This window comes from Ictalurus punctatus, chromosome 11 (assembly GCF_001660625.3).
Source record: "Ictalurus punctatus breed USDA103 chromosome 11, Coco_2.0, whole genome shotgun sequence".
NCBI classification, from domain to species: domain Eukaryota; kingdom Metazoa; phylum Chordata; class Actinopteri; order Siluriformes; family Ictaluridae; genus Ictalurus; species Ictalurus punctatus.
This window is the reverse complement of record NC_030426.2, coordinates 24,501,271-24,513,399: the sequence shown is the minus strand read 5'-3', so window position 1 is coordinate 24,513,399 and position 12,129 is coordinate 24,501,271. Positions and strand designations below refer to the sequence as shown.

Genomic DNA, 12,129 nt, shown 5'->3' with positions numbered 1-12,129 from the left:
CACTATGAAGTGTAAACTCTTCTGCAAACTGAAACTGGAGACTCCTTCTATAACTGATAAATAAACAACTCCTTACACAGAATTTCACCATATCAACGAGAATCACATTTTTAATCTGTTTATGTGACGAGTCCTCTATACAATTCCCTCTGTAAGGTGTTCCTATAGAAACAATACGAAATATATAAGATAAAAATGACAGTACTAACAAATGGTACTAACAAACAGCGAAGCTTTCTGTATAAAATTCCTTGTTTGTAAGTTGTTTCTATAGAATTCTTGTTTGCGGAGCGAATTCTCGAATCTGATTGGTTATAAGAAATTAATCAACCCCTCCTAACAAATCAGATTCGAGAACTCTACAAAGCTGTACACTTTTTCTTTTATTTTTTTTTTTAAGTATAACCATGTTATATTTATAATGTAACAAAGTTCTGTTAGTAACAATATTCTGTTATAACAGGCTCAATATATAAAATTTACACAATATAATTTTACTTTTAATACATTCTGGGTAACGTTTATTAAGCTTCCGCGTTTGTCTCTGGTTGCTATGGTGACGTGACGACCGTCCAACCAGAAGATCCTTCGTGTGCATGAGTTTCTAGCCAATCACAGCTCAGGAAACAGTCTCCGTCTTGCAGATCCTAGCACAGTAGGCGGAGCTTGTCTAAATACAGGTGTGAAAGCATTACGCTTACCCACAATTCTCTTCTTCCCCGACTGCCACGTAATAGCTAAGGCTACGCAAGCGGCGCATCCTTGTTGAACTTCCTACCCGGCTCGGTTCACCCAAACCCGGGGACAGGAATAAGATTCATACCGCTTACTCGGACACGGGGGAGTCATGGGGGGAACACAGAGCGTGGAGATTCCTGGAGGAGGCTCGGAAGGCTATCATGTCCTCAGGGTAGGTATTTGGTACCGATACGTATTTTGCATGCGGCTAAGCTGCGTTAGCGGGTCCTGTCAAGATGCTAATGCGGCTAACGAGCGCGTACGTGGCGGCGGGAGGAGGAACTCGAGACCGGGGATGTTTGACGCGGCCTGCTCGACGTGGCTAATGCTAACGTTGCATGTAGAAAAGAGCCACACGTTTTCACATACAGTTCTCATTAGTGTTTAAATATTACAACTTCATAAATATAATATAGAGTATTATTTTAGCATATTTTTTATTTGTTTTATTTTTATTTAATGTATTAATATATCGTTACTCGCGCGTTCCCACTTTAGCCATGTTTTTAAGGCACTATGTAAACAACGTCAGGTGTTTAATTAAATAACATTGTTCAGAGCTATAGCACTTTAATCTTTATTAGATGAAGCTGAATTGATTTGTTGAGTTAGGTTAGTCTTTCAGATGATTGATGCAAGGTTTTGTAATCACTGTGAATGTGGACAGAAGAGGACACACACGCAGTTACTGTTGATTCAGGGTGTGTAGCTGCAGGGCTTACATCAATGATTCCAAGTGAGATATGTGATTATTATTATTATTATTATTATTATTAGAACAGATGGAGAGTTAGAATTTTTCCTGAATGTCTTTTGTGTGCGAAGCGTTGCAGCTCCATGATCTCCTCACTTTTTAATCTCTCAGGTGCAGGAGAACTCGCCTGGACACCGGGCCGGACTCGAGCCGTTCTTCGACTTCATCGTGTCCATCAATAACACCAGACTGGTACGTTTACGGAGCTCGCGTCCGGCCGCTTGAACGCAGATCGACTCTTTCATCGTGGTATTGTATTAAAAAGAATGATGGCTACTTAAATAGGAACACCTGCATGTCTTTGACCGTCCTCCACTTTATAACCTCACGTCCCTCTTTCTGGCTGACGAGCGGAAATCATCAGCCCTCGTAGCCCGATCCTCTTCGAGGTGTGTTTCTGCTCCCCACGGTTGTACCGAGTGCTTATTTGCATTACCGGTGTCTCGTCTGGCACGGTCAGCGTCGCTGAGATCAAACCGGGACGTTCACGGTGCGAGGAAATCGCACATATCTAGCAAGGTTTTAGACATCAGTAATCAGAATGAGTGTTTGTTTGTTTGTATCAGTGTATTTGTTAAATAGATTCAGGTCTACGTTTTTATTTTAAGTAAATAAGTCTTTCCACGTCATTTTGATGTTTTTATGGGTTCCTGTAGTTGAAGTGTGATCGTACGTTATAGGCAGGAACGCTGAATTTTGGCCACGACCCGTTTAATTTAATAAATTTTTTCCTAAACCCCAGGAAACGTTAGAGATGAAGCGTTTAAAAGCCTTTAATCAGCGGCAGGTCGGAATTTCATCTCGCAACCTTCCAGTCGCTGGTGCTGAACTCCAACCTCCGAGCCGCCCCTGCCCTCCATAAACACTGTGTCAGTAACGACTGTGTAAACTCACTCCTGTGTGTGTGTGTGTTGTTGGTTTGTTTTTGTTCGTTTGTTTTAGAACAAGGACAATGACACACTGAAGGATCTGCTGAAGGCCAACGTGGAGAAGCCGGTGAAGATGCTAGTGTACAGCAGTAAGACTCTGGAGCTGCGTGAGGCCACGGTCACACCCAGCAACATGTGGGGCGGTCAGGGGCTCCTGGGGGTCAGCATCCGCTTCTGCAGCTTCGAGGGAGCCAACGAGAACGTGTGGCATGTCCTGGTGAGCAAACGAACTGTGTGTCAGTCAGAATAACTCTCTGACGGTGTAAGTTTAACACTGATGTAAGATACTCAGTCCTGTGGGAGGAGAAGTGAAGCTGAGTGAGGTTTGGGATAGGGCTTTCGGAGACTTCTGCCATCAGACTGGTTTAACAGGACTTTAGTAAACATCTGGGTTACTACATTCACTTAAACGCTGTGCCTGTCTCGCCGTCTGTCTGCCTATCCTTCTGTCCCTCTTATTCTTTCTCATATTCTTTCACTCTGCCTGTCTGGCTGTCTCTGACCTGCCCTGTCTTTTGGTCTCACTGTTAGCTGCTCTGTCTCTGTCTGTCTGTCTGTCTTGTGCACCCTGTTGTTTGGTTTGTCTGCTTCTCATCCTATCTGTCTGCTTCTTGCTTGCCCTGCCTTTCTATCACTCACCTTACCTGTCTGTCTCTCAACTGGCCTGTCTCTCACTCACTCTTTCCTTCTGTATGTCAGTCATCTGCCGTGATTGTCTGTTTGCCCTTCAGCCTGCCTGTCTGTCTCTCGCTTACTGTCTGTTTCTCTTTCGCTCACCTTGCCTGTCTGTCTGTCTCTCTCTCTCGCTCGCTCGCCCACCCTGTCTGTCTGTGTCTCGCTCGCTAGCTCGCCCACCCTGTTTGTCGCTCGCGCGCCCTGTCTGTCTGTCTGTCGCTCGCCCGCCCTGTCTGTCTGTCGCTCGCCCGCCCTGTCTGTCTGTCGCTCGCCCGCCCTGTCTGTCTGTCGCTCGCCCGCCCTGTCTGTCTGTCGCTCGCCTGCCCTGTCTGTCGCCCGCCCTGTCTGTCTGTCGCTCGCCCGCCCTGTCTGTCTGTCGCTCGCCTGCCCTGTCGCTCGCCCGCCCTGTCTGTCTGTCGCTCGCCCGCCCTGTCTGTCTGTCGCTCGCCTGCCCTGTCTGACGCTCGCCTGCCCTGTCTGTCGCTCGCCTGCCCTGTCTGTCGCTCGCCCTGTCTGTCTGTCTGTCGCTCGCCCTGTCTGTCTGTCTGTCGCTCGCCCGCCCTGTCTGTCGCTCGCCCGCCCTGTCTGTCTGTCGCTCGCCCGCCCTGTCTGTCTGTCTGTCGCTCGCCCCGCCCTGTCTGTCTGTCGGTCGCTCGCCCCGCCCTGTCTGTCTGTCGGTCGCTCGCCCCGCCCTGTCTGTCTGTCGGTCGCTCGCCCCGCCCTGTCTGTCTGTCGGTCGCTCGCCCCGCCCTGTCTGTCTGTCGGTCGCTCGCCCCGCCCTGTCTGTCTGTCGGTCGCTCGCCCCGCCCTGTCTGTCTGTCGGTCGCTCGCCCCGCCCTGTCTGTCTGTCGGTCGCTCGCCCCGCCCTGTCTGTCTGTCGGTCGCTCGCCCCGCCCTGTCTGTCTGTCTGTCTGTCGCTCGCCCGCCCTGTCTGTCTGTCTGTCTGTCGCTCGCCCGCCCTGTCTGTCTGTCGCTCGCCCGCCCTGTCTGTCTGTCGCTCGCCCGCCCTGTCTGTCTGTCGCTCGCCCGCCCTGTCTGTCGCTCGCTCGCCCGCCCTGTCTGTCGCTCGCTCGCCCGCCCTGTCTGTCGCTCGCTCGCCCGCCCTGTCTGTCGCTCGCCCGCCCTGTCTGTCTGTCTGTCGCTCGCTCGCCCGCCCTGTCTGTCTGTCTGTCTGTCGCTCGCCCGCCCCGCCCGTCTGTCTGTCGCTCGCCCGCCCCGCCCGTCTGTCTGTCGCTCGCCCTGTCTGTCTGTCGCTCGCCCGCCCTGTCTGTCTGTCGCTCGCCCGCCCTGTCTGTCTGTCGCTCGCCCGCCCTGTCTGTCTGTCGCTCGCCCGCCCTGTCTGTCTGTCGCTCGCCCGCCCTGTCTGTCTGTCGCTCGCCCCGCCCTGTCTGTCTGCTTAGCTCGCCCCGCCCCGTCTGTGTCCTTGGCTCGCCCCGCCCCGTCTGTGTCCTTGGCTCGCCCCGCCCCGTCTGTGTCCTTGGCTCGCCCCGCCCCGTCTGTGTCCTTGGCTCGCCCCGCCCCGTCTGTGTCCTTGGCTCGCTCGCACCGCCCCGTCTGTGTCCCTCGCTCGCCCGCCCGCCCTTAGCTGCCCACCCTGTCTGTATGTCTCTCTCTCTCGTGCTGTCTGTCTGTCTGTCTCTCACCTGGCTTGTTTCTGTCTCATCTCTCTCTCTCTTAATTGTTCTTTCCTGTCTGTTTCTCTGGTACTTTTATTCATTCCCTGCCTTTCTCTCTCTTTGTCTTCATCCTTTTCCTGTTCTCTCCTTGCCCACGCTTGCTCCCTGTCTCACTCTAACAATGTCTCACTCTCTCCTCCTCAGGAAATAGAACCGAACTCTCCAGCTGCTCTGGCAGGACTGAGGCCGCACACAGACTACATCATCGGGGCCGACACTGTCATGAACGAGGTGTGTGTGTTTGTGTGTTGTTAAATGTCCATTTGTAACACTGAAGCTATTAACTACTTTGCGTAGCTGATGTTTGGTGAGTATTATGAGCTCTTCAGTTTAATCGTGTGTGTGTGTGTGTTCTCTCCTCAGTCTGAGGACTTGTTCTCATTGATAGAGACTCATGAAGGTAAAGGACTGAAGCTGTATGTTTATAACACGGATACGGACAGCTGCAGAGAAGTCATCATAACTCCCAACAGCGCCTGGGGTGGAGAGGGCAGGTGTGTGTGTGTGTGTGTGTGTGTGTGTGTTCCAGAGAGGATGTGTAGTACATCAGGTGTAAGTAATAAACATAGCTGTTGTAAAGATTGCACTGTAGTTAAGAGTGTGTGCACAGTGTGTTTGGGATGGAAGTGGAACACTGTCACTCTCACACACATCCTCTCACAGTCCGAGATGCTATGCAATGAAGTCATGCTTTGTTTTTTCTTTCTTTTTTTTCTCTGTCTCAGTCTGGGTTGTGGTATCGGCTACGGTTACCTGCACAGGATTCCCACTCGGCCGTTCGAGGAGGGGAAGAAGATCAGCTTCCCCACACACACTCCCTGTGCGCCAGCGAGCCCGCTGAAGGACGGCTTCACCGAGGTTCAACCTTAGTTTCTCACACGTGCCATTTTTATTTATTTTATAAATAGCTCTGCTGTGTAGAGAAAGGTCACGTTACTGCTGTGTGTGTGTGTGTAAAATATACACACTCGTGATTCTCCTAATCTGTATTTTGTCTTTCGGGTCTCAGGTTCAGCTCTCTGCAGTAACACCTCCTGTTACACCGCCCGCCCCCACCGGACTTGAGGATAGCCTGTCTGGGCTGTCAATCAGTTCGGCTCCTCCCACTATACCCACTGAGCTTCAGACAGGTGCCGAGTCCTCCTTTTCTACTAAATACTGCACCTCCTGTTCCTTTCTGTATTTGGTTGACTAATTTGTTGTTGTTGTTTCAGGTATGCCTACAGTCCCCCTGCTGCCCACTCAGGTCACCCCGGCCATGGGCACTCTGCCCTCGGTCAACCCCGCCACTACGGTACCAGGTAACACACACAACACACTGTCTAAGATTTGATTTTGGAAGTTAAACAAACGTAATCAGAATTTGATATAAACTCCTTACACAGTACCGGCCAATATTCAGTAACGGTATCTTGGTATCGCGGTTTAGTCTGTTACGTTTAGTCCCGTATTCTGTGTCAGAGAAGGCGTGGCTTAATTAGCAGCACTAAATAAGACACTTCGTTTACAACTTTATTAATCCCACAAGAGGTGATTAGCATAGAACTTAATACATCACACTACCAACACGTTCAAATACATGTCTAAACTTGTAAACACATACTAAAACACGTTTAACCCTCAAAGACCAAAACTGCTAATCCAATCTGTACGCTTTAAAAAAAGTCCAGCTTTTCAGTCTCAGGTGGACGTTCGGACGCTCCGTAGCGAATGAGGATACGTCATGGTTACGTTATCACATTCTGCAGCATTGATTTGCCAAGGAAACCCATGCAGTTTGTTCCTGAACCAAACAGGAAATGGTTGTTGCTGCTTAATCCCACCCCCTCTCCATGCCCAGATTGGTTCAAACCGTCATCTACTCCACCAATCAACATGTTTTCTTTTGGGCGGGGGAAAAAGGAGGGAGAGGGAAATTCCTCATCTCTTTTATGTACACATCTACATTAGTAGTCAGTAAATAAAATACCTTTTTTTTTTCAATTGAAAAACACCTAGAATTACATCGTAATAAATGGCTAGAACTTGCTAAGGGAATGTTGGATGAAGACAAAATTTCATTCGTAAGTCTAAAATATCCAGGTATAACTCTCTAAAGAAAAAATCCAAACTTCAGGAGGTTTTGTTTGAGTTCACAGTAAAAAAAAAACCACCAAATTGTTTCTGCCATTTTTCGAAATAATTCTTGATAATTCATCCATCCATTCTCAGACAAAAAAAAAATAAACTCAGTACTATGTATGATCTACATTGAAAATTAAAGTTCTCCGGTTTAAAATGATATATGACACTCGATGCTGAAAAAAAAACCCCAAAGAAATACAGCACAGTCCGATTTCCCAAAAATCCATCTAGGACTTTAAGGGTTAAAACATAATGCAGCATGCTTCAGTATAAATTCAGTTACTCATAAGTACCTAATAAATTACATCAATTAAGAATCACTTAAATTTCAATTTGAATAGATGGATAGTCTCTGGTACAAAGGTAAATCGAGTCGGTCAGACACCTGATACTCCAGAGCCGCCTGCCTGGAGGCATTGTTTTAAAATGTGTGTGCAGGGGGTGTGTATAATTACCCACAATACTCCAGGCCTTCGTTATAACCTGCTGCTCATAATCACTAGTTAAACTCCGCAGAGGCACACCAGTTGATTTTGAACTGTGTTTGTAGACGATTCTTACTCTCCAGAGAGAAAGTGATGAAAACCAACATATAAATAAATGGAAAAACACAAGATACTCTCAATAAAAGCTTTCAATATATGGATCTTTGGACACGAAAGGAGTTTAGTTTTTTCTGAACATAGAGCTTTTAAATAATTGCCTCCGTATTATTAAATACATTCAGCTCATTGGCTAAGGCCGCCATACCGTGACCGCCATTTTGTGGTCACTGAAACTCTTGTGTATAACGCCACACACACACACCATTGGTGATTTTTAAAAGCCAGCTTTGCTGTCGTACCTCTTGAGTGTATGTTCTGACCTGCAGTGACCCCCATTTACTGTAAGTAAATGAATTTCAAACGTGGTTGTGTTTCAGGGTTAATGGCGTTACCTGCTGGCCTTCCCCCGCTGCCCAACCTGCCTAACCTCCCCAACCTGAACATCCCTCTCCCAGACCTCAGCGGGGTATCGTTAACGGGAATCCCTGGCCTTCCTTCTTCCACCACTGGTACACACCCCACTTTTACACATTTTTCATACCAGGTACACCAAACGTCTTCCCAAACAAACGGCAGATGAGACGGTCGACTTATGAATCTTGAATCTGGACAGTTACCTAGGTGTTTCAATTTCTCTGGTCTTATCGGAAGCCCCGCCCCCTTCCTTCTAACTCACGGTAGCAATTGTTCAACCGGTGCTCAGTTTCTCTCTCTAGCAGGGAGAATAGAAAATGTTTTGTGCTCAGTGTATGTTTAACTTGGCTAACATTAGCCTCCTAGTGAATTTTAACGCTTTTTTTTGTGTGCAATGTTATTAGGAGAGCTTTGCCATTTACGCAACTGTATGTAAGTACGTGTACTCCTGCAATATTCCGTTGGAAAGCTAAGAATCTTGTGATTTCGATTTGATATAAACCATTTAAATATGCAATCACAACAGCAGCTACAATCAACGCCTTTTCAGACTACCAGCATACAAACACACTTATGACTCACACTTGAAGCATCATAGTAGTCTACTGATCCATAACATCCTGACAAACAAAACAAACAAAAGCAGTCTTGTTACGCTGGCAAAGGTCCAAAAGTTCCAATTATGTAAAAAATATTTAGTCTAATACAGATTTTACATCAATAAATCCGCACGAACTGCTGCCACGTCGTTCCAAATGATCTCAGAAGGTCAGGTTTTTTCTCATCTGTTCAGCGCGAGTGAAAAGCTTTTATCGGTAGATTTCAAAATGGCCGCCGGGCTGTGACCTATCGAATGACACGTCATTCGAACCAATAGGAGGCTCCATGTCCAGCCTATAGCCTTCAATAGCCAATGAGGGTGTGTGCTGAAGAGAAGCTCCTTCACCCTTTCCCAAGTGAAAATTGATGGAATGATATCTTGCTTCACAGCTGAGTTTCAACACTTCAATTTAAAAGTCCCTGCGTAAAGCTGTGTAAACCAAGGCACAAGAAGTGTGTAAAACTGCGCAAAGGTTTCAATTATGAACATACATATGAGAAGACATAAATGTACATTTTGTCGATTGCTGGTTATGTGATAATTATAAGAAAAATCTGTGAAACTTTAAGAGGTTAGAAAAGTTTATAGTAAACATCAGTTGACTGTATTATCAGGGAGTTGATTTGAAAAAGTTCAGTTGGACAAAAACGGCAGCTTTCCGCACGCCAAGCGCCTGGTGCTTGCTGTATAACCGCGTGTATGTGTGTGCGCGCGTGCTCCAGCTCTTACAGTAGGGAAGTGGTTTGTAAAAGGATGATGCGGAAAGCGTATGGTGTTTATGTCCTGTATGTCGTCAGTACATCGATCTGGACCTGAACTTGTCTTGCTTCGTGTGTTTTCTTCTCTGCAGGTTTACCGTCTTTGCCTCCTCACGCCCCCCTCCCTCCACTCAACTTGCCTGGCATGGCCCCGATTCCCAGCATGCCTGGCGTTTTGCCCTCCACTCTTCCCTCTACTCTACCCACAATGTCTAGCATGTCCCTTCCCTCTGACCTCGTTCCGCACGTCACCCCGGCAACCTCATCCCTGACGCCCAATCAGACGCCAGCGCTCATACTTGACGCTACGCCGAATGCCGCCACCGTGACCGAGACCCCCGCAGAGACGCCCATCATCACGGCGACGAGCACGCATGTCCACGTCGCCACAGAGTCGTCATAACAACCAGGCTTTTTATCTGCATCCTAAAACAGGCCTGTCTCTCTCTCTCCCTCTCTCCCCCCCTCTCTCTCTCTCTCTCCCTCCCCCATATAAAAAGCTATATATCTCTCACTCCCTCACTATGATCCTGTCTCAGAAAATGTATTTATTCAGTCTATAAAGATCCAGCGAGCAGAACGAAACTCGAATCGCTCACGAAGACACACCGAGAAGGACGAGGACGGACAGTAGGACCGGGTGCATGCGGGTAAAAGGACGGGGTTTTAAATCCAGACACATCCAGAGAGGCCTGGGGGTTAATATTAATCGGTTGAAAATGAGAGTTGCTTATATTCCACTAGAATAAATCTGCGTGAGATTAGGCTTTAGGCATCATTTCACAGTATTCTATATGCAGCACTACTTTTCTTTTTTTCTTTTACCGTCCTGCTACGTTTATAAAACGAGAATCTACAAGGTTTAAGGATACAAAGCATACACTTGTGCTTTTATCAGCTTAAAAAATGATCCAGTGATAAATCATGGATTTTAAGAACTTGTCAGTGACACTGTAGTGACGATTTATATATACATATACACACGTATACACACACGTAGCCTCTCTGGATCGTCTTTCTATTCCATCTGGGTTTTTTTTTTCCTTTTGGAGATTTGTTTCTTTCTTTATATTTTTATTGTTTTTTTTTTTGTTTTTTTTTTCTCTAACAGGAAGGTTACTAAAGTTATGGTATCACTAAAGTCCACGTTATTGTCCATTACATGTACGGATCGTATGTTTCCCTTGTTGTGATTTAGACTTTTTATTTGAGTTAAAGCGGGATTGTGTGCGTGTGTGAGGGGAAGAGAGCGAAATTGTGTCCTCTCTCTCTCAGTGAGCTCTTTCTGCTGATTAGATTAACACGTACAGAAACTCATACACACTATATAGAACAGTGAAGAAGGGGAATTATTTGAGCTTGTGCAGAATTGAAAACTTGTGACAAAAGCACACAAGCAATAAAGTACCTGAGGTTTTACAGTAGTGTGCGTGTGTGTGTGCTGTGTTGCTGAACCTTGTAGAATAGATATCCCACAATCCCATGCACCAGTCTTACTGGCACTGCAAAACAATGGCACCGTGTAGGACGGAGCATTTTATGTATAAATACACACCACCGCTCAAAAGTTCGTGGACACCCGACTGAACTGTTTCTCACGATTGTTAAAAACCCTTTGATCTGAAGGTGTGTGATTAAACGTGTGAAATCGGTGTCGTAGGCAAAAATATAATCGTGCCGACGTATCAATTTCTTTCATTAGACTAAAACGAACATTTTATTTATAAAATAATCTTTTTTTTAAACGGACGACTCAAAAGCGAAATATTTTCCGAAAAGCAGCCGATAAGAGTCCGGTGTCGGTGTGAACTCCTTTTAATACTGTTTAAAAAGCATCTCGGGGAAATTCCTCAAGAAATCGCTCGAGAAAACGCCACAAATACATTTCTGGAAATTCTAGGTGAAAAGGACGTCGACTTTGAAGAAGATAAAATATGAAATTATTTTGATTTATTTAGGATTTTTTAATCACAACATAATCCCCATCGTTCCATTTGTGTTACTCCAGAGCTTTGATGATTTTATTATTATTTATAAAATGTTGGCAGGGACTAATAAAGAATGCATGTCTACAATTTTGACTGGTAGTATACATCAGCGGCGATTGCTTAAAGTAGCAATAAGTGATTGTTTATTTATCAATTTATTTTTATTCCTTAGTTGTAAAATAACCTGAAAGATGTATAGAACAGGGGGGGGGATAAAATAATAGTTTCAACCATGGCCTCAGCAGTAGATTAACCCTTTCATGCATGAATTTATTTATGAGCATAATAAATTATAAATATTTAAAAAAATAGAGAAAATCAGCAATAACATTCAATTCTAAAATTAAACTTTCAGAAATACATAATTTACAGTTTAGAACTAATTATCAAAATAAAACTTTTTTTTTTTAATCTAAGCTGTCTTGAACAAAAAATATTTCAATTAAAATTTGATTAGGATTTTTATTTAGTTATTTAATGTGGTTTTAATACCAGGTTAATACAGATGGAGAATGGTAAATAATCCTACGCAGCTACAGACGTTTATGTTAAATTAAATAACGCTCTCGAGTGATTTGGAGATGATTTACATTTGATATTTTTTTTCTAAAATATTTGAAAGATGAGTTGTACTGTATATCGTGTGTGTGTGTGTGTGTGGACAGTATGCATGAAAGGGTTAATCATTTAGTAGAGGCTACACTTTTTGCTTTTTAAGGGCCACGGTAGACCCTGGGGGCGGAGTTTGGTGAACATGGGACAGGGGTTTGATGAATAAAAAAGAAGAGAAATAACTCAAATGTCTAATCCACCATCTTATTAAGACTAATTTTACCCATTGCACCTTGAAACTCGAGTCTTTCCGGTGAGAAACTGTTTTGCCTTTTTACCCAGGCAGCTTTGCATGGGTGTGGTCTCGGATTTCCA

The 12,129-nt window shown here is 45.5% G+C and overlaps 1 protein-coding gene across 1 annotated transcript; it reads left to right on the top strand.

Moving 5' to 3' along the window:
• The first annotated feature begins 712 nt into the window (after positions 1-712).
• Positions 713-10,638, top strand: gorasp2 (golgi reassembly stacking protein 2). The gene is made up of 10 exons (XM_017479370.3): positions 713-910; positions 1,604-1,684; positions 2,435-2,638; positions 4,917-5,003; positions 5,136-5,266; positions 5,498-5,630; positions 5,782-5,902; positions 5,987-6,073; positions 7,819-7,950; positions 9,307-10,638. Exons 1-10 carry the CDS (start codon positions 848-850, stop codon positions 9,615-9,617), a joined length of 1,350 nt encoding a protein of 449 aa, XP_017334859.1. The 5' UTR covers positions 713-847; the 3' UTR covers positions 9,618-10,638.
• Positions 10,639-12,129: the final 1,491 nt, after the last annotated feature.